Source organism: Balaenoptera physalus, assembly GCF_965194825.1.
Source record: "Balaenoptera physalus genome assembly, chromosome: 1".
Taxonomy (NCBI): domain Eukaryota; kingdom Metazoa; phylum Chordata; class Mammalia; order Artiodactyla; family Balaenopteridae; genus Balaenoptera; species Balaenoptera physalus.
The window spans coordinates 160,290,264-160,314,218 of record NC_138882.1 but is presented as its reverse complement, the minus strand read 5'-3'; the positions used below and the strand labels follow the sequence as shown (position 1 = coordinate 160,314,218).

The following is a 23,955-nucleotide window of genomic DNA, read 5'->3' as shown; positions in this document are numbered from 1 at the left end:
GACAGTGAAAAGATGGTAGAACCAATGGCTTGAAGATCCCAGTATGTTGAAGAATTGTTGGAGTTTTGCTACAAGAGCAGGTGAGCTATAGACATATAGATAGGTGGAGACAGAGACTGGGAGTTTGAGTTTGAGATTAGAGAGAGCTTTAGTTAGTAATGGCCTGGTCTAGGATATAATTTAGGAGTAAATAGCTGAGGTAAGGTAGAGAGTAAGGTCACTGGAGGAGAAGAAGTCAAGGCAGGTCTGCCTTTGAGTTTACCAGTTTAGATTTAGAAGGAAGCTCATCACTCCTGTTTCCTGCTTTTTGAAGAAGGAATACACTATAGGTATTGAGACTGATGATAATTGCTTCAGAGTTTCTCTTCTTCACTTTATATTTGACTGAGCCTGCAGTTGAGAGGGGAGGGAACCGCTAAGGAAGGTGGTGCTAGACCAAACACAAGGATCATTAACGGTCTATGGCCATAGATAGTCAACCATCAGGGCTGCCAGAGATCAGAAAGGCAGCTAAGGTCATGGAGAGTGTGGGGGAAGAGAGCCAGACAAGCATCAGAATTAAGGCTCTTGGCTGTCACATGTAAGAGATTAAGTCACAGAGGCCCTCATAAGGTCCTGAGGGGAGGAAAGGCTAGGGATTTGAGCCTAAGTCAATACTATCAATAATATGGAGCATCTAAAGATCTTCCAAGGAGTGGACAAGATGGGCTGGGGCTTGCTTGTTTCCAGGACCCTTTACTGTACCAGGCATTAGCAGTGCCATGTCTTGGGAAGGTCCCTAGAATGACCTACAGAAAGTCTCTGGTTCTCTTCCTGATGGTTGGCTGGTTGGCCATTGGGTGCTGAGTGCAGCAGAGAGTAGGGGAGCTCAGGATGGATGCGGGTGAAAGAGGAAATTGAAGGCTGCAGAACAATGATTTTTGACTGTGACAAATCCCTGCTCCATGTGCAGGGCCCATTGTTGTGGCTGTTTATTCATTTGTTCATTGATTACCTTCAACATGCTATGTGCTATTCTAAGTATTAGGCATGTGTGGTAAAGATAATACACAGTGATAAGGCAGTCTCTCTCAGAGTGCCTCTTAGCTTGTCATGAATTCAGATATAGGACCGTTTGGGTTTGCAGGGGTCAGGACATCGGTGTAGAGGTGAGAAATGGCAGTAGTGAGAGTAGCAGCATCTGTGTTTGTACAGGGCCTGGAATTCTTACTGTAGTACAATCTCCCTTTGCATCCTGATAATACAACTGTGACAGGGGTTCCCATCTATCACTAGCATGACCCATTCCATTTGGCAATTGATCTGGTGTCTGGGGAGAGAGAATTCTGCCCCTGAAGCCTCACCCAAGGTCTCCAAAGTCAAGAATAATGCTGGAGCCCCTGGACTAAAGAAGGTAGCGAGAGTATTCCCCATAGGGCTAGAGCCCCCAGCTAGGGCCAAGAAGGACCAGCATGGGAAATTCCAAGAGCAGTCTGCATTAATGTATTGCCCACCCTGGGACAGTGAAGAGAAGTGTGATGAAATCCAGCCACATGGGTTCAAGGACTTCAGACTTCCCTGGCCAGCACAGTTGGCATGCCCTTCACACTTCCCTGCAGAGAGAAGCAGTTAGGTCACGCTCAGGCCCTAGAGGCAGCGAATAGCCGGATAGGTTGCGTCTCAGTCTGTGACTTGGGTGCTCTCCACTGAAGAGAGAGGGAGAAAGAGAGAGAGGAATAAGTTTAGGGGGAGAAAGTAGACTCCTTTTTAATATTACGTTGAACCTAGGTGCCAGTGGAATATCTCAGGCAAGATGTTTCAGAAGCAGTTGCATGTAAGACTTGAACTCAGGGTATAGGTCTGAGCGTAAGATGGAGGTCAGCAACCACCAGTTGGACATAGGCGTCTGGATGTTTGGAACTTGAACCCTCCTGAAACAATCACATTTTCCAGCCTTTTCCTTGCAGTCCTTCCTGGGACTGTAAGCGGTGGTGGTCGGCAACAACTGCCCCTGTGCCCTCACCCGGGCTGCCTTCCTCAGCCCCCTTCTCTGAAGGTAGAGGGTCTCATCTGAGAGCACAGCTGCTGCTCATTCACTGTCATGTTGTCTCATTTCTGAGCAGAGAAAAAAATGGCTGAACCCTTCTGGAAATTCTGTTTTCCTATGGGGCTCAGAAAATAATGTACCTGTATTAGTTTCCTTTTGCTCCTGTAACAGATTATTCTCTCACAGCTCTGGAAGCCAGAAGTCCAAAATCAGCGTCCTTGGGCTGAAATCAAGGTGTCAGCAGGGCTGCACTCCCTCCAGATGCTCTGGGAGGTTATCCGTTCCTTGCCTCCTCCAGCTTCTGGTGGCTGCTGGCATCGCTTCAGTCTCTGTCCCTGAGGTCACATTGCCTTTTCTTCTGTATGTGGTAAAATCTCCCTGTGCCTCTCTCTTTTAAGGACACTTGTGAATGCATTTAGGGCCCACCTGGATGATCCAAGACAATCTCCTCATCTCAAGATCTTACCTTTATGAAGCTTTTATACTAATAGGGAAACACCAACAATAAACAACTTATAAGCAAATTATTTAGTAAATTAGAACAAGACAAATACTGTGGGGAAAAAAGAAACAGTATGGCAAAGTGATAGGAGCAGGTTGAGTGTTAAATCGGATGGTCAGGGTTCACCTCATGGGAAAGGCAAAGTTTGGGTACGGACTGGAAGGAGGTGAGGGAGTTAGCCAGCTGAGTAGGCAAAGTTTGGGTACGGACTGGAAGGAGGTGAGGGAGTTAGCCAGCTGAGTATCTGGAGGGGAGTGTTCTAGGCAGAGGAAACAGCTCCAGTAAAGGCCCCAGGCAGCAAGGAGTATGGCTGTGGTGGAGTGAGAAGAGGGACGGTAGTGGGTGGGGGAGGGAGGTGTCTGGCATCATGGATGGCCTTGTAGGCCCCTGTAAGGACTTCACCCTCTACTCTGATTGACATAGTAAGACATTGCACATGAGGAGAGGTTGATCTTCAGTAGCTGAGTGGATGCTTCCTCAGTGTTATCAAGAGGAAAGGAGGAAAAGTGGAGCAGATGCCAGTGGTTTTGTAGATTTGGTGGGAGGCAGATCTCTCACCTCACTTCATAAATATTAATTCAGCACCTACCTACCATGCAAGGCACAATTCTAGGTGCTGGGGGATATGGCCGTGAACAAAATCGGCAGACCCCTAGTCACACAGAGCCTGCATTCTCCAATTATAATAAACTGGTACACATGAGAGAGAGTAAGCAAATGAACAAGATAATTTTAAATGGTGCCAAATGTTTACGAAGAAAATAAAACAAAGGTGAGTGATAGAGACAGGAGGAGGAAACCCACCCTTGACAGAGGGGAGACCTCTCTGAAGAGGTGACATTTGAACAGAGATCCGAATGAAAACGAAGAGCCAGCCTCGGGAAGGTCCAGAGGGGTTCTGGAAAGGTCTAGAGGCAGAGTGATGTTTGTTGTATTCAAGGACTGGACAGGAGGCCAATGTATACTGCTTCAGGGTGAGTCAGGAGGAGGACCTGAAATGAGGTGAGAGGCAGGTGAGGAGGATTAGTCATTGTCATTTGCAGTTTGCTTTTGTTCAGAGGGCAGTGAGACGGTTTTAGGCAGAGGAATGTCATGATATGGTTGATGATTTAGGAGTATGCTTCTGGCCTTTCTAGAGAATGGAATGAGGGGCCAGAGCAGAAGCTGGTCACTGACCACTGCAGCAGCCACAAGGTGATGATTTGGACCTGGGTGGTAGCAGCGGAGACAGAGATAAGTGGAGGGATTCACATTATGTTTAGAGAGTAACGGGATTTGCTGATGACCCAGATGAGAGACAGACAGGAAAAAGAAATGAGTCAAGAATGACTCCATCCAACTGGCAAGATAGAGGATTGTTTATAAAATAGCTGTTTCTCTTTGTACAATGTGATGATCCAGGGCAAATGGGACTAAAAAAGAAAAGAATGACTCCTCGGTTTCTCTTGATCAACTGCACTGGCCTGGCCTTCCTCACCATCAAAGCCAGAGCCACCACCCCTCCACCACGGCCCTATCCATCATCATTGGTATTCTCACCATCTGTTTGAGTTCTGTCACGCTCCTGTCCTTCCAGCTCACCTTATAAAGCCGTGCCCAAACTTGGTGAAATTGATCCAGCCACTTTTCCTGCCTCTGTTTCTGGGCTGCTGAACTGTTAACAGAGACACACGAATACATGTATTGGCCCCACGGTGGCGTCCTGGTCTTCAGCCTCTGCCAGTGCTCAGCACTGCTCAGCAGTCCCGTCCCTGGTTGACTTACCACAGTGACTGCTTCAAACCGCTCCCACTCATCAGTTCCTACAGTCCAGACCTGCACACTCGTAATCCCAAACCCCAGAGATTCCCTGGAGAAATGAGGTCCCCCTGGCTCCCAGTGCACCTATCAGGGTCGCCACCCTCGCGTGCTCCCACTTTTCCCAGGGAAAAGGCACCCTGCCCTCTGTGTCCCTCTCCCCGTACTCTGATCCAGTCCCCTTCGCCTCCTGGGGGCCTCTCCACTGCTGCCTCTCTGTCGCTCGCACCCCCTCCCTCCGCCTTCTCTGCGGGCTCCTTCCCCCAGTACAAGCAGGCTCGGGTCTCTGCCTCCTGCTTCGCTCACCAGCTCCCGGTCCCTTTCTGTCCTCTCCTCCACTACCACGTTTCTACAGAGATCACCTCCTCTCTCTCAAACACTCTCGCTTTTCTCCCGGTGCAACGCCCTGTCGTCTGGTTTTGCCCTCTCCATCCCTGATGGCGCGCTTCCCGAAGGGTCCAGTGACTTTCGTGTATCCCGAAGGCAGTGCCATAAATAAAAGTGTGGATGTACATTGTGCCGATCCGTGAGGCTCTTGTGTGGATGAAATAGGACGACAAGCATAGAACACTTAGGACAGTGTCTGGAACATTGCAAGAGCTCAGTACCTATAAACTGCTGTTATTAGTCTCATTATTGTGGCGTTTGTCATATGTTTCACTATTGCCTCTGTGTGTATTTGGCTGCCTCATCCATTAATCACGAAGCTGGGACTCTGAGCTGTTTATTGTCGTATTCCCAGTGACTCGCGCGGTACCTGGGATAGGCTGGGGCTTAGCACGTATTGGAGAGCTGGAGGGTGGACACTGGGGATTGGATCGTGTCCTTGGGCTCTGGGTTAAGTGGCCTCTGTAGACATTCTGGCCGTTGTCCAGGCTGTCACTGGGGGAGGTGTGCTTGCCTCTCGTAGCGGCTTCTCAGCTCGCCGTTCTCTCCTCGCCTTCCCACTCTCCCCTCCCCTTACCAGGAAGTCGGGCCCCTTCCCTTCCTCCTTGGTCCACGCTGCGTACAGGCTGTCAGCAGTCACGGGAACCCTGTCAGCAGGAGCCCAGGCACTGCCCCCTTGAGAGCCTCCTTCATCGCAGGCCTCCCTGCCTGTCGTACGTGTCATGCATGTGGCTCCAGCCTGTCTGGACACAGATGTGGCCAAAGTCCCTAAGCAGGCGAAGGGGCAGCAGCTGGCAGTATTTCAGACCAGGAGGGGTTTACTAGGAAACAGTAAGGACATCACTGGAAGCCTGGCCTTTCGGAGCAGGGAGATCAAAGTGTCCATGATGTGCCGCACAAGGCGGTCCTCAGAGCTCCGCAGGTGAGCAGAAACTCCACCTGCACTGGCCCAGGGAGATCCACACTGTGGAACCCGTCACCCTGAGCGCTCCTCCCTCTTCCAGCCAGCAGTCAGTTACGGAGCACCTGCTGCATCCTGGCTGTGTGCCGGGGAGGGAACAGGCACATTAGTGTGCAGTCAGTGCCAGGAAGGTACACGGAGAACAGTGGGGACCTGGAGAGGCTCCGTCAGCCCTGTGTGGCTCAGGGAAGACCCTACCTGTGCAGAGGCAGAGACGCTGGAGTTGGGCTGAAGAAGGAGCAGAAATTCAGCATGCGAATGAGAAGGGGAAGAGAATTCCAGGCAAAGGGAACAGCAAGTGGAAAGGCATGGAGGTGTTAAAGAGCCTGGCAGATTCTAGAATCTATAAGTAGTTGGATATGGCTAGAGCTTAGGGAAAGGGAGGAGAAGAGAGGGGGTATCTGAGGCGGGGAGGTTGACACAGGAGAGTCAGATCACAGGGGCTTTGTAAACCAGACGAAAGAGCTTAAACTTTTTCCTCTAGTAGCTGTTGTAGTCGGTAGAAATCCATATCAAACTAATTCAAGCAAAAAGGAAATTGATAGGCTTACTTACCTGTTAAGTTCAGGGCTGAACTATCTTCAGGCCCACCTGAACTAGGACTCAAACAGTGTCTTTCTCCCCACGTCTTGGCTCTGCTTTCCCTGGGTTTGACTGTGCTGTAGACAGTTTCTCTGTGTAGCCACAGAAGATGGCTCCAGCAGTTCTAGGCCCAGGGGTGGCAAATTTTTTTTCTTAAAAGTCCAGATAGTGAATATTTTCGGCTTTGCAGGCCATATATTCTCTGTCACAACTAATCAACTCTGCTGTTATAACATTAAAGCAACAATAGACATTAGGTAAATGAATGAGTGTGGCTGTGTTTTAATAAAACTTTATTTATACAAGTAGGCAGCTGGCCTCTGGGCCATGGTTTGCACAAGCACTGTTCTAGGCTTACATGGTCTTTACAGCTCACTATCTCGGAGAAAAAGAGAAACTCCCATATACCCTAGTGTCCAAATATTAAATCCCAGAGAAGAATTTGATTCATCCCACTTGGATCAGGTGCCCATTGTTGAGCCAGTTACTATGGTTCTGAGGGGTGAAGTATCTTAATTGGCCAGCCTGGACCATGCGCCCATCCCAGCAGCAGTGGTGGGGGTCAGCTCAACTAGGACCATATGGAATGAAAAGTAGGTGCTTTACAGAAGAAGGGGGGAAGGGACGCAGCTATCCACTGCAAGGTGCTAACAAGAAAGAGCATGAACTGAGTGCCCCAAGATGCCAGTGATGGTCCACCTTGAAACTGGCTCTGACACTGCCTCAGGGCATCAGGCCAACCCTGGCTGCGCTGATGCACGCCCTGCCCCGGCCTTTTCCCTCTGTGCAGAGCCTGCCCCTCAGCTGCCTTATGTTTACACCCAGTCAGAATGCACTCGCCCACTCGGGCCTTCCTCACACATTGCTGTGCCTGCCTGGGTGGGACCAGAGGGCAGATCACTGGGTGGGGGGCCAGGCTGAAGCTCCCCTGCCCTTGGCAGGTGCTGCTCCACTCTGGCAGCTTTAGCAGTCTCTCTCCTTGTCTCGAAGGGAGGGTTGCTTCTGGTTCTCTTCTCTCCTGTGCCGTTGTCTGCACGACCCTCCTCCTTGAATACCCTTCCCACCATGCTCCAAGAGGCTCACATTTACTTGTCTTCCAAGGCTCAGCTTGGTTTTGTCATCATCTCCTTCAAGATTTTGCTATACCGCTAAGTTGGTCTGAGACCTTTATACCCCTCTCTATTCCAAAACACAGGATGTGCAGACTTATTTTCTTATGGTTATTTGTTTACCTGTGTCTACCATTAGCTCCTGAGGAGAAGAACCAAAGCTAGTTTACCTTAGGTCCCCAGCCAGCACTCAGCACGGAACCTGACCCCGAGTAGGCAAGCAGTTGTTGGATGGGGCTGCGTCCTCCAGCTCCATCTGGTCCTGCATAGGATTGAAGGCAGGCACTTCATGCTCTTGCTTGGAACGGTACTTGTTGGTTGATACCTGCTGTTTGTCTTCTCTGCCTCTTCTCGCAGGGTGTAGACCCACCTGCCCTGCATATTCATGACCCTTTCTCCTCAGACTCCTGCTCTTGCATGGGACCCATTCAGGTGAGTCAGCAAGAGAAGTGGCAGCAAGACATAAGCTGGACAAGGCATTGACAAAGTGCTTATCCTGTTTGCTTGGACATATACCAAGGTCTTACTGTGCAGGGCCATTTATGGTGGGGCTGCCACAGCGAGATCCCAAACAAGAACAGGTAGATTCTAGGAAACGTGTGTCCCCCTGCTTCATCCACCCCACCACTTCCCAGAGCAGGTTCTAGAAAGGAGGATCTCTGGGGTTTGGCTTTCACCCTACTGGATGACAGTCTCACTCATTTTGGGCCAAGGCCTGTGGCTGAATCTGGCAGACTGATGTGCTGTGGCCCCTGGTCTCAGGACCCACTACTGGGCTCTGCCTTCCTCTTGTCTCCTGGGCTGCTTGGGCTCTTGTGGCCAGAAGGCTGGCCACACAACCAAACAGGCACAGATGGAGAGCTGAAACTGTGTGTTGCCCTAATCCAGCAAACCCACATCTGGAGGCACCTTTTTCAGTTGGGATGGTGGGTACTAAGAGAAAGATCCTACTCTGGGTCTGCTGGTACCCACAAAGAACTACTCCCCTCCCAGTTAGTAAGACTCAGTTAGCTTTCCTGCTGGAAACTAAGAAATCCCTTTTGGGGGTCCTGGGTTGCCCATCCTGGCTGGCAGACTGACCATCGTGCCCAGTCATCATCCTCTCTCAGTTTATAGGCCTGTGGGCAGGGCAGCCTCATGGGTCCTGGGGTCCAGCCTTGTTATGAGAGGCACAGGGGTCAGACCCACCCTTAGCATGTACCCTCCTAGAGCCTCAACTCTCCACATTGCTATGCTCTAGGGTCCAAGAAGTAAAGACGCACAGGTCCCCGTGCAACTTCTGCCTCCTCCTTCCCCTGTTCCTTCCCACGCACTCACACACACCCTCCTGAAACCTGATCCCAAGGCTGCTTTGTGTGCTGGGGCTATAGGCAGAGCTGGCAGAGCTGGCAGGCTGGGGCCTGTCTGCTGGAGCCTGCCCCACCCTGCCCCCGCTACCCCCTTGGCCAGGGCAAGCAGATCAGGCGTCGCACACCCCTGCTAGTCTGGCCAGTTATTCTGCACCTCAAGGGCCACCTCCACCCTGGCTGGGCCCCCAAACTGGCACACTGGTCTCTGGACAGAAGCCCCTGAATTCTCTTCCAGGTGTAGCATGGGGCTCTGCCCAGACCGCCTGCAGAATTAACACAGACACGCACACATACACCACCTCTACCATCACCACACCCCATTTCCTGTTGTTTATGGCACCCCCCCCCGCTCAGCTTCCAAGGCCTCTGCAGGCACTGAGCCACCTCCTGGGGGAAGGCTGTCCAGAGGAGGCAGCATCTGAACTTAAAGAATGAGAAGCGATTTTCCAGGCAAATAGAGAGGGAAGGGATTGGGGAATACAGGGAAGGGTGAGAGGGGGTACGTTTCAGGCGGAGACTGCATGTGTAAATGCATGAAGACTGGCACGTTCAGGGAGCTACAAATAGTGCATGGTTTGTAGGACACAACTAGTCTCAGGAATAAAATCCAGATTGCAGTAGATCGAGGAGTGAATAGGAGATGAGGAAGTTGAGACAGAATATCCACTGCTCTTTATGGAGGTTTTGCCATGAAAAGATAAAGAGAGAGACTGGTAGCATGGGTACATGGTCAGGAAAGTGTATTGAGTTTGTTTGTTTGTTTTCATGTAGGAGAGACCTGAGCTTGCTGTATGCTTAGGGGGAAACAAACAGGAGTGGGCTGCATAGTGTGATGGAGAGATCAGCTTTGATGGGTCTAGGGTGGGGGAAGGAAGGAAGAAGCTGAAGGAGTTCCTACCTGATTGGCTTGGTTTTGTCTGTGAAGTAAGAAAAAAGAAGAGATATCTGCTTAGATAAAGTTGGAAAAGGATAGAGAGTTTATGGAGAGTGGAGAAGGTTTGGAATAGCTACTGAGCAAAGGTGAGGGTCCAACTAAGGCTCAGTCCATGAGTTTGTAGTGGTACCAGTCTGTGTGTGTGTGTGTTTTCTAGCAGCACTTTGAGTATATAAAGTGCAAGAGTGTAGGATTCAATTAATCTGTGATTGGGTTTTGCCTTATGGATGGGACAAAAACACAATGGAACAAGAGGGTATAGCATCCTGGCAAGAGAGAGACTAAAGACGTGGATGGGATTCTAACCAGGAAAGAGATATAACCTGGGAATGAAGAAAACTTTTTAAACTAAAACTCAAAACCCAGAATCAATAAGGGAAAAGATTGATAAATTTGACGACACTTTTTTAAAAAAAAAATTTATTTATTTTTGCCTGTGTTGGGTCTTCATTGCTACGCGCCGGCTTTCTCTAGTTTTGGCGAGCGGGGGCTACTCTTCGTTGTGGTATGCAGGCTTCTCATTGCAGTGGCTTCTCTTGTTGCAGAGCAGGGCTCTAGGCGCATGGGCTTCAGTAATTGTGGCTCGCGGGCTTAGTTGCTCCGCGGCATGTGGGATCTTCCCGGACCAGGGCGCGAACCTGTGTCCCTTGCATTGGTAGGCAGATTCTTAACCACTGCGCCACCAGGTAAGTCCCAACTGTTTTTTTTTTTTTTGACCACGCTGCATGGCTTGCTGGATCTTAGTTCCCCGACCAGAGATCAAACCTGGACCCTCGGCAATGAAAGCGTCAAGTCCTAACCACTGGACTGCCAGGGCCCTTTGACTACACTTTTTAAAAAAAATCTGTTGTAAAAAAGGGGGAAAAAGAAAGCAAGAAAGGAAAACACCACAAGCCAAGTAAATAAATAAACTCAATTTATACCTCAATAGAGATATATTTGTAACTGTATCTCAGAGGGTTTATATATTTAATATATAAAGAGCTTAAAAAAAAAAAGAGAAGATTTTTAGCTAATGCTGTAGTAGTAATCGTATTGTCACATATGTGTATGAAAACATGTTGTACACCTTAAACTTATACAGTGTTATATATCAATTATAGTCAATTATATCATAATAAAACTAGGGGGAAAAAGAAGAAAAAACCCATAACCTTTTGGAAAAATGGGCAAGAGATATGGACAAAATTCATAGAAAAACTCACAAATGGCCCTTCCATATATAAGACAGTGTTCAATTCCACACATAGTAAAAGAAATGCAAATTAAAACCACACTGAGATACTGTTCCTCTCCTGTCAGACTGGCAAAATTGAAATGTTTCACAGTATACTCTATTGGTGAGGCTGTGGTGAAAACGACACTGTCATTTGTTGCTGGTGGGTAATGTGAAATGGTGTGATCCTGGTGGAGGGGAGTTTGGCAATATGGAGCAAAATTATATATATGCATTTTCCCTTTGATCAGTAAACCCACTTCTAGGAATCTATTCCAAAGATACATTGGCAAATAGAAAAGATATATGCATGAAGTTATTCACTGTAACCACTGTTAGTGGTACCTACTCTACAACAGACTGGAAACCACCCAGGGGACTGATTGAATGATATATGTACATAACCATAATGGAGTATAATCAAGTATATACCTCTACTGCTATGCAGTAATTACCAGGATATATTGTATAGTGAAAAAAATCAAAAGGTAAAACTGTATATGTTACCTTTTTATTGAATATAGATGTATGGATAAAGAAGATGTGGTACATATATACAATGGAATATTACTCAGCCATAAAAAAGGAACAACATTGGGTCATTTGTAGAGATGTGGATGGACCTAGAGTCTGTCATACAGAGTGAAGTAAGTCAGAGAAAGAAAAACAAATACTGTATATTGACGCATATTTGTGGAATCTAGAAAAATGGTACAGATGAACCTATCTACAGGGCAGGAATAGAGACGCAGACATGTGGACACGGGCTGTGGGGTGTGGGATAAATTGGGAGATTGGGATTGACATATGTGCACTGCCACGTGTAAAACAGATAGCTAGTGGGAACCTACTATATAGCGCAGGGAGCTCAGCTCAGTGCTCTGTGGTGACCTAGATAGGTGGGATGGGGGGTAGAGGGTGAGAGGGAAGTCCAGGAGGGAGGGGATATATGTATACATATAGATGATTCACTTCGTTATACAGCAAAAAGTAACACAACATTGTAAAGCAACTATACCCCAATTAAAAAAAAAAAAAAAAAGAAGAAGAAAAAGAAGGGAATAGGAATTCACATACACACATTATGTATTTGCTTATACCAAAAAAAAAAAAAAAGGAAAAAATAAAAACTAATAAAAATGAATACTATATGGGAATAGAAGTAACAGGAGTCGGACACAGAAATGAAAGTTTGACTTCTCTGAATATATCTTGCTTTGTGAATTTAATTTTGGAATTCTATAGTTTTATATCATCATAAAACAAAGTTAAATTAATATGAGGGGTAAGCAAACTCTAGAAGCAAAAGCAAAATGAAACAAATGAACTTAACTATGTATTGCTGATGAAGTAAACTCAGCAGGATTATTCCAAAATAATTCTGCAAAAGCAAAGTAATTTATCTGTATTTCTCTAGTGGGGTATTCCCTAAATCATTTTTAGTAATGGTAGTATTAGTAATAATACTGGTGTTTTTATTCTGAAACTATTCTACATATTTTATATATGTATCTATATGTGGATATATTAGGATAAAGCAAATAATTATGTTACTATCACTATAAACAAGGATATCAGCTTATGAGAAAAGAGATATAAATATAAAATCAAATGGTTTCAGCGTATTTTTTCATTTGTGTATCCTTGTACATTTGATTTTGGGAAGTCATTTTTAATCAGGTTACCAGCTGCTTATGGTTTTTGTTCTGTCCGTTTGCATAGCAATATTTTCATAATATTATAAAGTGAAAAAAGTAGTCTACAGAGCAATCTAAAAAATAATATGGGAAAAGGAAAGTCAGTACGGATATATACCAAAGGTTAATTGTCTCTGTGTTGTAGGATTATGAGTATTTTTTACTTGTGTGTGTGTGTGTGTGTGTGTGTGCGCGCGCCTATCTGTATTTTTTTCCAAAATTAACACTTTATAAGCACCAAAAATGAGGGGTTTTAAAAAATTTTATTTATTTTATTTATTTATTTTTGGCTGCGTTGGGTCTTTGTAGCTGCGCGCGGGCTTTCTCTAGTTGTGGCGAGGGGGGACTACTCTTCCTTGCGGTGCGCGGGGTTCTCATTGCGATGGCTTCTCTTGTTGCGGAGCACGGGCTTTAGGCATGCAGGCTTCCGTAGTTGTGGCACATGGGCTCAGTAGTTGTGGCTTGCGGGCTCTAGAGCGCAGGCTCAGTAGTTGTGGCGCACGGGCTTAGTTGCTCAGCGGCCTGTGGGATCTTCCTGGACCAGGGCTTGAACCCGTGTCCCCTGCATTGGCAGGCGGATTCTTAACCACTGTGCCACCAGGGAAGCCCAATAAGGGGGGGTGATTTAAGTAAAAATTAATATAATGAACTTTCTCATCAGCTGAAAAGATGGGGGAAGAGAGAAGACAAGGAAAAAATGTGTTGAGACCATTTGGCTAGATCTTAGGAGATTTTGCTAGCATATGACATGCAGTACATATTGGGAGGCAGATAAAATCATGTCCATGCCTGACTGAGAAACTGCAAAACTTTCATAAGCTCAGTCCTGACACAGGAGAGGTTCTTGCCCCAGGCTTATCCAGGGACCTTGTGGACTCTGGTCAGAATCCTCGGGGCCTCTGGTAAAACATCAAATGTATTAATTCACTTAGATTGTGTGTACTGGGTATGAGGAACACGAGTGACCCTTCTACACAGAGGAGAAGTGTGCTAACTCAGAAGCCCAGAAGAAAGCCGCTGTGCAGGAATAGCCCTCCCACGCTATCATGTGTTGACAGTTTCTTCCTAGCAGCAAGGGATGGGGAGGGAGCAGCGTTGAAAGTTTTCTGCCTCTTTCAAGTTCACTTCAAAATCTCTAGTAATGATAGACCTCCAAGTGATTACTGCTGTTATTCCCCCTGGTCTGGTGATTGTAATGGTGTTAGTGATGATGGGAATGAGAAATGGATGCTGAGGTTAGAGTTCATTGGGGGGCGGTGAGTTCTAGCTTCTGGGCTGGGAGGCCCCTTCTCCAGTCTTCAGTTTTTCAGTGGGCTGATTCAGGCTGTTAGAAACAAGAGTCAGCCACAGAGGCCTAGGCCTCCACACCTTCGTTCTCAGCCAGGAAGGCCCTAAGCACACCCCGCAACAAGGTCAACACACAGGAAGTGACCAGGTGCTGGCCATCTCCCGGGCTGCTAGGTTCCCTGAAAGGTCTCAAAATCAGGGTGCTAGGTTCCAAGTGAAGTCGTGCTGTCCAAGCATCTCTGAAGAGCTTGGTTCCTCCTGTCCCTTCTCACTCTGCCCTCACTTCCTTCTGCATCCCTCTGATGCCATCCCCCACCCCCAGCCTCCCCCCTGCCCTGCCCATTCCTCGATTTCCCAAGAAGAGCAAGGCTTGCCTTTTCTCTCCACAACTTGGCATTGCCGCATGACTCCTTCTCTCCCCCTTTTCCCTCCCATCTTTCCTCCAGACCAAAACTCCCCCTCCCCGTAAACTCCTTGTCCCTCCGCCACCTCCTGTGGAGCTTGGTGTTCCCTCGGTCCTCCTCTCTGCCAGCAAAAGTGCTCAGACTTCTGCTTGGCTGAAGCCTCCCCTCAGCCCTGCCTCCCAGCTGCAGGATACTGTGATTTTTTTCCTTCTGTCAAACCTCTAACTCCTATGGCTGTTCACCTGCTTTGCCCTCCCACCGTGAATTCTCCTTCCTCCTCACCCTGGGTGGTCCACCTCCCAGCATTCTCTCCCAAATTCTGTCTCTCTGCACGGGCTGTATGTTGGGGTATTTTTCTGCTCACTGGACAGTGTCTCATCTCCGTGTTCCCAGATTGCAGGAACAGCGTGGGCAGCAGTGACTGTTTGATGGATGCACATGTGGATAACCTGCCAGAGAGCTTCCCGCTCTGAGGTGCTGATCCTGCTGAGTGCATCTTGCCTCTCCACTCCTACAGCTGGCCATATAAGGACTGGCCAGGCCTGCTCCTCCACACTCAGGCTCCACTGAACAGGACCTGTCAGACCCCGCACAGCAGCTACCCAATGTGCAGGCTGGAGTGGGGAGGAGATGCTGGAACATGGAGGATGGCTTCTGGCGGATCCACAGCCAAGGCAGATGGACAGAAAGCCATTTAGCACTGCAGCCTAGTGCACTTTGGGACTCTCAACAGCCCTGTTGTATTCCAGGTTCTCCAAGCCAGCACCCATGTTCCTGGATGACTCCTTCCGCAAGTGGGCTAGGATCCGGGAATTTGTGCCGCCTTTTGGGATCAAAGGTCAAGGTATGTTGGGAACCCTGCCCCACTTTACATTAACATCTCATCCCCCAAGCTGTCTCCCTAGTGTCAGGACAGGGCTGTACCCTCAGAAGTCTCCCTGCTGGGAATCCACCCCTCTCAACAATGCCCTACCTTCTCTCCCTCTTTCCTGACCTTCCTTTTTTCTTACTTCTTTAGTGGAATGTTTACTCAGAAACCACCACTTTGCCAGGGGCTAGGTACACAACAGTGGAGTAGACAGATGTGGTTCCTCTCCTCAGAAAGCTCCAGTCTAATGCAGACACAGGTACTTGGAGTGCAGTAAGGACTCTGATGAGGGAAGAACACTGTGCTGTGAGATCACACAAAAGGGGTGCCAGAGACAGCAGTGCTAGAGGACTAGATATGAGGGGGGAAATCCCAGAGAAAATAGAGGCCATCCGGACGACTGCCCCCAGGGCCCTCCATCATCCCCTCCTGATGTTTTTCACCTTAACCTAGCCTCCCCTCCAGTCCTTTTTTATCCTGTCCAAGGCTAACCTTTCCCCCTATACTCTCAGAACTGTCCCCTTCTATTGCCTCAAGGACCTCACCCATGCAGTTCCTGACATAAGACTTTCCCATCCCTGAGAGTTTAACAGTTCTCTTTCCGTGTCAAGTTCCTGCCCTATTTCATGGCATGGTAGGGTTTCAGCTTTAGCGTCAGACATAGAAGGATCCGGTCCCAGTACTACCTCTTTATTAGCTGTGACCGTGGACAAGTTACTAACATGTTTTGCTTTAGTTTCTTCATCAGTTAAATGGAGAGACTAATACCACTGTATTAGGTTGTGGTCAGAATTAAATAAGATAACTGTTAAAGGGGTGATATCATTTGGCCAGCAGACTCAAGAACGCCTGAACCCTCTACTTAGCCGGCCCACCCCTCCCTGAAAAGAAGACAGTGGCCAGCAAAAGGATACTCTTGAACTGGAGCTTTGACCTTCAACCTCCAAGGACAAATCTCATGGGTTGGGTTGAACCACATGAAGAACTCCTTTTTCATGGGTGCAGGTAGCCAAGCAGCCTAACTTTTCTCCTAAATCCTCACTCAATATTCTGATCCTGCTAAGCTATGAAGGGCAGGAAAGGCTGATACAGAGCCCATCATCCAGCAAGAAAAAGCACCCCATAGTTTATGACCATTCTGCTAAAGGTTCCCCTCCTAGAAAACAAAAACCCAATCCATATCCTTGGCCTTGGCCAGTTAGCAGCAATATGCTTTTCCTTAGAGGTGAAATTGGAGGTGGGAAAAGGAAGGGACCTGTGACCTTCCCCGAGGCCCACCATAAAGTGTATCTGAAGGCACTTAGTACAGAACATTTCCTTAAAGGTTTGTTTCCTTACCGTTTCTCATTCGACTTCTAGAAAGATTGCCCGTGCCACCTGTCTCCTCTTACTCACCATTTACTCTTGAAGAATATCTTCTCCCCTCACCGCTTCAGTGAAACTGCTCAGTGCCCCCAGGAGATCCAAAGGATACTTTTCAGTCCTTAACTTGACATCTTGGCTGCATCTGACAGTGTCGTCCAGTCCATCTTTTAAAAGAATTATGAGGTTGCTGTGTTTAATTTCAGAGGCATCCTTTCTTTACATGAAGTATTTCAGGCATATAAAAAAGCATAAAAACTCATATATTGAGCACCCACGTACTCTTGTACCCAGCTTCAGAAATAAAACTTGAGATACGACTCAAGCTCTGTGTAGCCCTTCCCCCTCCGTTCCCCGCCTTCTCCAGGAGACCAGTATCCTGGTTGTCGTTCCATGCCTGTTTATATATTTCTACAGCATATTTATATATCTGCTTAAAATATGGCATGGTTTTTGCATGTTTTTGAACTTTACCAACAGTATTGTATATCGTACTTGTGTGTGTGTATTTTTCAAATTGATTTTTTTGCTTACGCTTTTCAGGTGTGTCTGTACTGGTACACATAACTCTAGGTCATTGATTTTGCAACTGCTGTGTAGTATTCCATGTACCACATTTAATCTCTTTTCCTACAGTGGACTTTTAGGTTGCCTCCAACATTTCGCTATTACCAACAGTTCTGCAATGAACATTCTTGTACAAGTCTCCTTAAACAAATGTGTGAGTTTTCTGATGCTCTCCACCTAGGAGTAGAGTTGCAAGATGTTAGTCTATGCACAGCTACATCTTTACTTGATATTAAGATACTTTTCACTGTGATTGTACCGACTTACTTATCTTTAGGTCTTTACGTACATTACCTTTTTACCTTCCTAACAATTCTGCACAGCAGGAATTACCATCTTCATTTGGAAGATGAGGAAACTAAAGCTCAAAGAACGTAAGCGATTTATCGGAGGTCACAGAGCTCATAAGCAGCAGAGCCAGGATTTGAGTCCAAGGCTGATATCATTATCTGTTATATTATAATGCTCTCATTATACCAGAGTTTGAAAGGAGAGCAGTCATCACTGCCAAAACCAGAGAGAGGTCAAGAAGAATGAGGTCTGAATATGGTCACAGGATCTGAGAGCACAGAGGTCACGGGGCCCTTGCTGTGAGGGGTAGCCTGAGCGGAGTGCAGGTGGGCAGATGCCAGGCCACAGGGCTTGAAGAGGTAAGGAGGTAGAGACAGCCTGGCAAGAACAGGATTAGAGGTCAGCAGTGTTAGAGGGAGGAAGGGAGGGGAAGATGGTATCAGAAAATGAGGCGGAGTGGCCTGACCCGGGGAGCTGGCTGGGAGCACTCCAGCTCTTCACCACTGGTTGGCTCCTTGTTTGCTTCCTGGTGTCTGCTTGGTGGGGGCACAGAAGTGAGCACGTGATCTCTGCCTCTGACCAGCACTGCCATTCTGGGGGACACTGAGATGCCCCAGCTCCCAGGCAAGGCCCACACCTGGGGGCACATGTCCCAGGGCCTGATGGCAGAGCCTCTGACAGCCAGCCGAGACTGCCAAGGAAGGGCCAGGGAAGCCCGAGGAAGGAGCTGTGCGCGGGTGCCGGGGGCTGGCTCCAGGCAGAGATGTGTGTGCCGCCTCTTCTCCTGCCTCCATCTCCTATCTCAGGGAGAAAGTTAGGCCAGTGGCCCAGCCTTGTGTCCGGAGCTCCCTCCCCAACCTTCACGTCCACCCTAGCCCCAGGACCATGTGCCTTCAAATCGGCTCATCGGCAAACATCTCATGGGAACCCTTAAGCGACCCTCTAACAGTTGCCTCCCTCCTCTGTCCACAGATAATCTGATCAAAGCCATCTTGTCCGTCACCAAAGAGTACCGCCTGACCCCTGCCTTGGACAGGTGAGCCACTCGCTGCCCATTATCCTGCCCCTCGGCTGCCCAGCGTGTGCAGAGGGGCTGAGGCCCAGCTGGCCTTCCCTGGACCTGGGCAGATTCTCCAGCGTACCCACACACGCGTACACACTGGGGTGGGTGAGCAGGGAGGCGGGGCCACCGCACTGGACTGGCCACCCCCGTGGGCTATAAGCAGTTGGCAAGACATCTCAGTCTTCAGGCAGCAGAGATCCGAGGGTAAGAACTGAACGTCCTGGGCTGGAATCAGCTCAGCACTGGGACTGAGTGGCTGGGTGCTGGGGCAGCTGAAGGGGCTTAAATCCAGGAGGCAGTCACAGCTCTGAAGCCAACAGACCCTAGGTGGGGGAAGCCCCAGGGTCAGAGGTGCGAGAAGCAAAATGAGTAGGGTTCTCAGGTGGCTACTGGGTGCATGGGGGCTTCTGAGTTAAAAATAAGTCCAGCCTTGAGTCTTGGAGCCTCCAGGCTCATTCCTCTGTTCTTGCTTCTCTAGCGTAGGCCTCAAGCTCAGCCCACTTTTCCCTCTCCCCTGAAGGCGGCCCAAACCCACTAACCCTTGGGGAGTCTTTAACCCAGAATGCCATCTTACCAGAGCTCCTTCCTCACCACCCCAGAGCTAGTGCCCAAGCCCCTTCCACACCCATGTTTCCCTGGAGAAGTGTCAGGGACCAGGGGTATCTGAGAGCCCTGAGTGGCCCAGCTCTCTGCAGTGTGGTTCCGGCCTCTCAGAAATGCTGCCAGAAGCTCACTGGTCTGCCTCCTCTGTCCCAGCCCGTGCCTGGCCAAGGGCATGGGGTCAGGGGCCAAAGGGGCAGGGGGAGAGGAGACCTGGTGGACAGCTCTCCAGAGGTCTCTGCGTCTGTCCCCTCAGCCTCAGCTGCCGCCGCTGCATCATCGTGGGCAATGGAGGTGTCCTTGCCAACAAGTCTCTGGGGTCACGAATCGATGACTATGACATTGTGGTCAGGTGAGCTCCTCAAAGCAGTGCCTCAGGCACCTTCATGTCCTGGTCCCTGAGCCCACTGAGAACTGTCTGTCCATCTGGCCCACTGGGCTGGAGGTCAGTAGAAGCCTCAAGAAGAACCCTGGGTTGGAAGGCTTTGGAATGGAAAGCCAGGTGGCACCAGGTGGCCTGGGCTCCCTATCCTCTGCACCTGGGGTATTCTGGGGTCATGGTGCCTCCCCACACACAGGGCTACAGACCACATGCAGTGAGCCCAAGGCAGTCTCTGATTGGGCCCACTCTCTGCAGACTGAACTCAGCACCAGTGAAAGGCTTTGAGAAGGACGTGGGCAGCAAAACTACACTGCGCATCACCTACCCTGAGGGTGCCATGCAGCGGCCGGAGCAATATGAACGTGATTCTCTCTTTGTCCTCGCTGGCTTCAAGTGGCAGGACTTCAAGTGGTTGAAGTACATCGTCTACAAGGAGAGAGTGGTGAGCTCCCTGTGTGCCCCAGCTCCTTCCCCTCTTGCCCTGGCCCTGCCCAGCTTCCAAGTCAGCCCCTTTCCCTGAACCAGGCAAAGAACAAGTAGGAACCTTTCAAAAGAAGCATTAAGGACCCAGATGCAACCAAGGGGCAGAGAGGCCAGGAGATGCCAAGGCCACTGGCCCAGACTCCTGGAGCTGATGTGCCTGCTATCTGCTACCTGCCTCCAGAGACCCAGGCTGCAGGTCCTTCCTCAGCCTTCTCTAGCCAGACCCCAGGTGCCTCCTCAGCAGACCCTGTGGGCCCTTCCCTGGCCTTAGCTCCCCAGTATGGAGAGCTGTCGCCCGGCTAGACCCAGCTTTACTGCTGATCTTCACAGCCCCCGCCCTCACTTTCTACTTGCCCCCCAAGTCCCTCTTACCCTCTGTGAGGTCTCTCTGATTGTGGTCGTGTGGGTCCCCCCTCATTCCCAGCCAGGGGAAGAAGACCTTATTTGGACTCTGGGGCCATTCCACAGGGATAGCAGACCCCTCAACTTGAGGGTGCCAGTTCCCAAACTTGTAAGTCCTGACCTCTCTCCACTTTGTGCTTTTACCACTGACTTGCGGTTGTGTCCCCAACCTGCCATTGAGTCTGGTTCCACTCTGGGAATGGCCAGATTCTGTACTTATAGGTCTAGGCAGGCAAGCGTCTGGGCCCGTTTCTTTAGAGAGCTTATATGGCCAAGTAGGGTCAGACTGCTCCTTACTGGACCACCCAGTGAGTCCCCTCCTGAGTTCTCTGTTTCTCAGCTCTGGGCCAAATTTTCCAGGCTCATTCCCCCTTTCCCCTCAACCAGCTGTCACCAGCCACCCCAGGGGAGGGGCACTGCAGAGTTCAGGCCATTCATCTTCCAATACCCAAGCCTTTTACCAGAGGGGAATGATGACAGACAGCGCTCCGCCTACAGTAAGAAGCTAGTTGTTCTTCCTGGAGGTTTATAGGAGAGCTGGGGGGCTGGAACAGCTTCTCCTGCCTATGGACGTCTCAGTGCAATTTGGTTTAACTCCACAGCCTTTTCCCAAGCAAGGCCAAGTGCAGGCAGTGTCAAGTAGGTAGCAAGCGAGAGCGAAGACAGAAGTCAGGTCCAGAAATTCAGGTAGGTGGGACAGTGGGGAAAGGGGAGCCCATCTCAGAGCCAGGCTGAATGTGGCAGCCAGGGTCCCCAGAGGGGAGGAAAGGGTTTGACCTTAGCCAGCCCCAGCGGCGAGCAAGCCAGCTGCCCACGCACACTAGGCGGCATGTGGGGGCTGAGGGAGCACGCCTCTGTTTTCAGAACCCTAGGACCTGAGCAACTAGTGTCCTCAGAGCCCTTCTCTTTGTCTTGAAGGCAAGAGAATTGGGATCACAGGTAGGCACCTTTAAGGGAGAAATGGGAGGAAATTGGGTCTGCCCTGAGGAGCCCCAGAGAGCCTGTGGGATGCTTCCTCACCCTGCCTTCTGCCCATCTTTCCATCTTCCCATCCCCTCCTGGCATATCCTTTCCTCTGCTCATCGACACCTGTCAAAGGAGCTCCTGGAGGGCAGGGCCCTGATCCCCTTTGCTTGTCTTACTCCTCAATGCCCAGCCACCACAAATGATCTGGAATTGGCTCAAACACCAGATCCTGCTTCTTGCTGGGCAGACTGGGATAGGACAGGCGACCCATGTCAGGAGGCCAGGCCAAAGGGTGGGTCAGGGCCAACCAGGTGGGTGTTGTCACATGATCCTTCCAAGAACACCAAGGACAGTTAATTCAAGACTCTTACAAGTCATCCAAAGGAGTCAGGAAAGAAAGAAGAAAAGGAAGGAAGCCAACTAGAGTTGGAAGACTCAGTATACTCAGGCCACTCAGGGAGCAGACAGCAGGGCCTCACTTCTCCCTGAAAGACTCAGGAGCTTACTGCCTGGCCTGGCCTTGGTGGCAGGCCTGTTCAAGGAACTAACTGGAGCAGTTGGGATGAAGAGGTGTGGGCCGTGCTCAGGCACACGCTCATTGTGCCGATGTCTGTGTCCTGTTGCGGCCATGCCCAGGGATCTAGGACCAGCCCCGTGGTCCTTGGTGAGGACTCCTTCCCAGGTTGGGAGATGTGGGTGGAAAGGGGAGAGAGGAGCTGGGAAGGAGTCCTCTGAAGTTCATGAGGCTTCCTTGGCTCCAAAATCAAAGATAATTGGGGCCTTTAGAGTGAGCTGTCAGAGGAAAACCAGTGATGCCCACGGCCTTGCCCGAGTGGGCCCGCCCAGGCCCTTTTGGTTAACCTGGAAGCCTCTTTAGTGCCCTCCTCCACCCCAAGCCCAGGGCTAATGCCTTCGCAGGACCTCTCTCATGCCCTACTTCACTTCTCTGGGATCTGAGACCCAGGTAAATGTGGGAGAGGCTGCTTCTCCAGGCCCCCTCCTGTCTGGTGCCCAGCTGCAGGCTTGCCCTGCTCCTGCAGTTATGTTTCTAACCATGCAGCCCCTGGGCTACTGGAGCGCTCTCTGCACCTGTCTGGAGCCTCACCTGCAGAATTCTGGCAGGAGGCAGCTCTGTGTTTGGGAGCCAAGGCCTAGCTGGGCAGGGCTGGGACAGGTATTAGGCCTCAGTCATGGCCGCTGCCTGCCGCTCGCTGTGTGAGCAGTCGCTCACTGCCTGTGTAACTTCCTGATTCCCAGGAGTCCTGACAGGGTATGAGAAGGGGAAAGATACAGGAAAGGAAGACCAAACAGCCCAAAAACAGCCTGTGCTAGAGCTAACCATGCTTTCTTCATCCACGTGGGAGCTGTCCTCGTCACCATTTGTGGCTGTTTGATTTCCTGATTCGCTGGGCAGTAGCACAGCTAACTCTAAACAAGTTACCTTTAAACGCCCTTTATCTCTCAGATCCCAGGAGGCCAAGCCATCAAGCAGGTGGAGGAGTTCCCAGCAGGCCTTGTGTGCTCGGGGCAGCTCAGAGGAGCACCAGCGGACTACTGAGTGGGGAAGCTGAGGTCAGGGGGAGGGGAGGAGCTGGGGACATGGAGATGCAGGTATATGTGGGCCATGGAGGGAGGGGCGGCCTCCAGCTCTTGTGAAGTTCTTCTCAGAGGCACATCTGGCTCCATCCCTCCACGCGCTTACTCATTTGCCAGGCATCGTCAGGTGTTCTCTGTGCCGTCACTGTGCTGCTCCCTGGAAATAGAAAGTCACTCGGTCTAATGGGAGAGACAGTCCCCGAACTAGAGTTATAATGCAGTGTAGTAGGTGCTGTGCCCTGAGCATCCTCCTGGTGTTTGATGAAGGCTTGGAGACGCCCTGTCTGCGGTCCTGAGGACGGAGCCCTGGGACCTGGAGAGAACGGGACACGTGAGAGGCAGAGCTTCTCGTGCTGTGTCCCCTGCCTCTGCCAGACTCCCCCACTGTGCCCCAGGATGCTGGTGACCCAGCACTTCAGAGCCCCGGGGAGCTGCCTTCCCAGTCCTCTTCATCCTCACTTGGGAAACCGGAAAGCTGGCCTCACTGCTGAGTGGCCTCTGGGCCTGAGGCCTGGGCTGGGTTGGTGGGTGTGGTTCCAACCTAGCAGGCGGGGAGGAGAGGACAAGGGCTAGGGGTTGGCCCCTGGACAGCCTTGACCCAGGCCCGACCTTCCAGCTTTTGTTCAGTCCTAGGGGAAGGCGGAGGGATCTAAGAGGCCGGCCAGGGCCCCACTTCACGCCCAGGGGGACTGGGCCCTTGAATTTGAGAGACAACGTGGTTGAAGAGGAGAAAGCAGCTTAGGCCTTGGAGTCATACAGACTCAGGTTTCAATTTAGACCCTGTCACTTGTTAGCTGGGTTCTTAGACAAATCACCTAGGCCCCTTAGACTTCATAAAACAGGAGTAGTACTACCCATCTTTCAGGGTTGGTTTAAAAATTAAACAAGATGAAGTATAGAAGCACCTAGCATAGTGCTTGACACTTAGTAAGTTCTGTCTGTGGCAATTATGAATACTGTTTATTATTTTATTATTATTATTGGTGGTGGTGCTATTAGAAAAGCCCAGTTGCACTAGGGAGTGAAGTCTTTGTCTAAACTGTAGGGCCTGACCTAGGAAGTGACCTAAAAGCGGGGGTCAGAGACCAGGCCTAGAGGAAGGAGAGACGTGGACCTCCTGGTGA

At 49.9% G+C, this 23,955-nt stretch overlaps 1 protein-coding gene across 4 annotated transcripts in view; it reads left to right on the top strand.

The window, feature by feature from the left end:
- The window catches only part of ST3GAL3 (ST3 beta-galactoside alpha-2,3-sialyltransferase 3), a 235,491-nt gene that overhangs the window by 192,784 nt on the left and 18,752 nt on the right, over positions 1–23,955 (top strand). For all 4 annotated transcript variants that reach the window (XM_082455588.1, XM_082455586.1, XM_082455587.1 and 1 more), the window contains 4 exons: positions 15,001–15,095; positions 18,312–18,375; positions 19,259–19,354; positions 19,640–19,826. In XM_082455588.1, coding sequence (XP_082311714.1) covers positions 15,001–15,095; positions 18,312–18,375; positions 19,259–19,354; positions 19,640–19,826 — 442 coding nt within the window. The remainder of the gene's footprint in view (positions 1–15,000; positions 15,096–18,311; positions 18,376–19,258; positions 19,355–19,639; positions 19,827–23,955) is intronic.